This window comes from Cetorhinus maximus, chromosome 5 (assembly GCF_964194155.1).
Source record: "Cetorhinus maximus chromosome 5, sCetMax3.hap1.1, whole genome shotgun sequence".
Lineage (NCBI taxonomy): Eukaryota > Metazoa > Chordata > Chondrichthyes > Lamniformes > Cetorhinidae > Cetorhinus > Cetorhinus maximus.
The window spans coordinates 122765211-122767707 of NC_135883.1; the positions used below are offsets into that span (position 1 = coordinate 122765211).

At 49.2% G+C, this 2497-nt stretch overlaps 1 protein-coding gene across 1 annotated transcript; it reads left to right on the plus strand.

Moving 5' to 3' along the window:
- The first annotated feature begins 848 nt into the window (after positions 1 to 848).
- LOC144681132 (histone H2B-like) lies at positions 849 to 1224 on the plus strand. The gene has a single exon (XM_078542861.1). It carries the CDS (start codon positions 849 to 851, stop codon positions 1221 to 1223), a length of 375 nt encoding a protein of 124 aa, XP_078398987.1. The 3' UTR covers position 1224.
- The last annotated feature ends 1273 nt before the right edge of the window (positions 1225 to 2497 follow it).

Here is a 2497-nt window from a genome sequence, read left to right on the forward strand (position 1 = left end):
ATCCCTTTGTCAGATTTCCTGTTTCAAGCAAATGATCTACATGGCACTGACTGAGTCTATCTCCAATCTTCACCAGAACAACCCCGAACACTGCTACAATCAGGTGAGGAGAGGACAAATGGTTCCCCTCTTTTCCCACGGCTCATTTGATTGTAACAGGGTTTTCGTGAAAAGAATATACTTTCCAAATCAATGAGTATTTCTCTATTCATGCGCTGTGATCACAAAAAAACCAACTGGACAGGCTTTTTTAACGTTAGGAAAGAAAGAGGTTAGCTTTATTGTACTTAACCCAATCTAAGTAAAATAATAAAATGCACCTGACATTTGCACACACATAGGGCAACATTGTTCCCCTGTCAAGGAGGAAGTGCGGGAGCAGGCGGGCTTCCGATTGGCGCCCCCGGTTGGGAGTGCACCGCCATTTTATGCGGGCGGGCCAATTAAGGCCTGCCCAGCGTGATGTGCACCAGAAAGCGCTATGCGCTCCCTTTGCGGGCGGGAGGGGGGATTCCCTCTGCCGGGAGTGCGCTTTTTCATGCATGCGCGAAAGAGTGCACAGATCTCCCTGAGGCAAAGTGCTGCCTCAGTGAGATCGGCTCCGATTTAACACTTTGAATAACGATTAGAAAAAAATTTCCCTGCCATGTCCCCTCATGTGACACTGTCACATGAGTTGGGACATGTCCATAGCTTTTATTGTAAAATAGTCTGCATTTTTAAAATCGCTCATGAAACCTCATCCCGCCTGTGGATGAGGTTTCATGTTTTTTCACAAGCCCGCCAGGGCTCCCGGCCTGCCCGCCCACCTTAAGGTTGGGGTTTTACTTGGAGCTGGTGTACTGAAGATGGTTGATGAGAAAAAGCCAGCTCCCAAGAAGGGAGGCGAGAAAGCCTTAAAGAAACTGGTAGCGAAGGGTGGCAAGAAACGGCAAAAGTCGAGGAAGGAGAGTTACGCCATCTACATCTACAAAGTGATGAAGCAGGTTCACCCCGACACCGGCATCTCCTCTAAGGCCATGAGCATCATGGACTCATTTGTGAGCGATATTTTCGAGCGCATCGCGGGTGAGGCTTCCCGCCTGGCCCATTACAACAAGCGCAGCGCCATCAGCTCTCGGGAGATCCAGACCGCCGTGCGCCTGCTGCTGCCCGGGGAACTGGCCAAGCACGCCGTGTTGGAAGGGACAAAGGCGGTGACCAAGTACACCAGCTCCAAGTAAAACCCCAGAACTGACTGAAAAATACATTCAAAACACCTTAAGGTTGGACAGGCAGGCCCATTAATGAGTTCAATTGGTTTTTTAATGGCCTTAATAGGTCGTTGACAGGTCGGCGGGCATGCAGCCGACTCGGATGCGCGCCCACCGAACTGACAATCTAAGTGACGCGGGGTGATGTCGGGACGCATGCCCGACGTCAACCTGCGTCATTTTACGCATCTGCGTGCAGGCCCCGCCCCCGCTCGCCAGCCAGAAGATGCTGGCCATAGACACCCAAAATTCCTACACACAGACATAAATAGATTACAGAGTGGGGAAAGATAGATTAGCTGATTAGAGTCCAGAGAAATAAAAGGGTATGCAGTCTGCAGAGACTGGGGACTCGGCTGGCTTTAGGCTGAAGTTGGTGGCCTTGCGACTTCCCCTCAGTGGTCCCAATCCTTCCGGTGCCGTATTGATTTAAATGTAGACGGCTGATTTGGCTGTTCTACTGGAGACTGTAGTGCAGGGTTGATTTCCTTCAAGCAGACTCCGAGTGCAGCAGGGGCATCCCTGGGTGGTCACGGTCAACAAGTAGGGTTCAAAGGCTTGTAAGTTGGGTTGGAGAGACAGGGAGGGAGGAGTAACCTTACTCGGGTTTTCTCTCATTAGCTTCAGTTGCTTGTCCACTTACTGCAAAGAAAGTAGAAGCTTAAAATCAGAAAGGGTGAGCCTGCCACATGACTGTCGCCCAGTAACTCAAACATGGCCATTATTAGTGTATTCCCCCTTGTGACTTAATCAGTTCTTAGCTAGGAACCCCTGGTTGAATATCCCAGGTGACTGCCTTGGTGACTTGCTAATGGGTCAGGATGTGTGGCTCACTCATACTCTCCTGAGGTCACTCCTTGGTGGGTCTTTGTAGGTATGGTGTCTCCATCTCAGTAGGTTGGAATGTGGAGGGTACAGTGATGCAAATTGGGTATCCAGCTTTGGCTGTGTGCTTGAGCCAGTCCCTGTTTTAAAAAGTTCAGCTTGGGTTTCTAGTCGGTGGATTAAAAATCATTATGTGACATAAGGCATGTTTTCATGACAACACATGCTTCTCCTTATCACCTCGATGGTTTTTCACCATGACGATCTAACCAGCACTGAGCTCTCTGAGCTTCATGCTGCATGTACCATGAAACTTTGTCTTGGATAAAAGCAAAATACTGCGGATGCTGGAAATCGAAAATAAAAACAGAAAATGCTGGAAACACTCAACAGGTCAAGCTGCATTTGTGGAGAGGGAA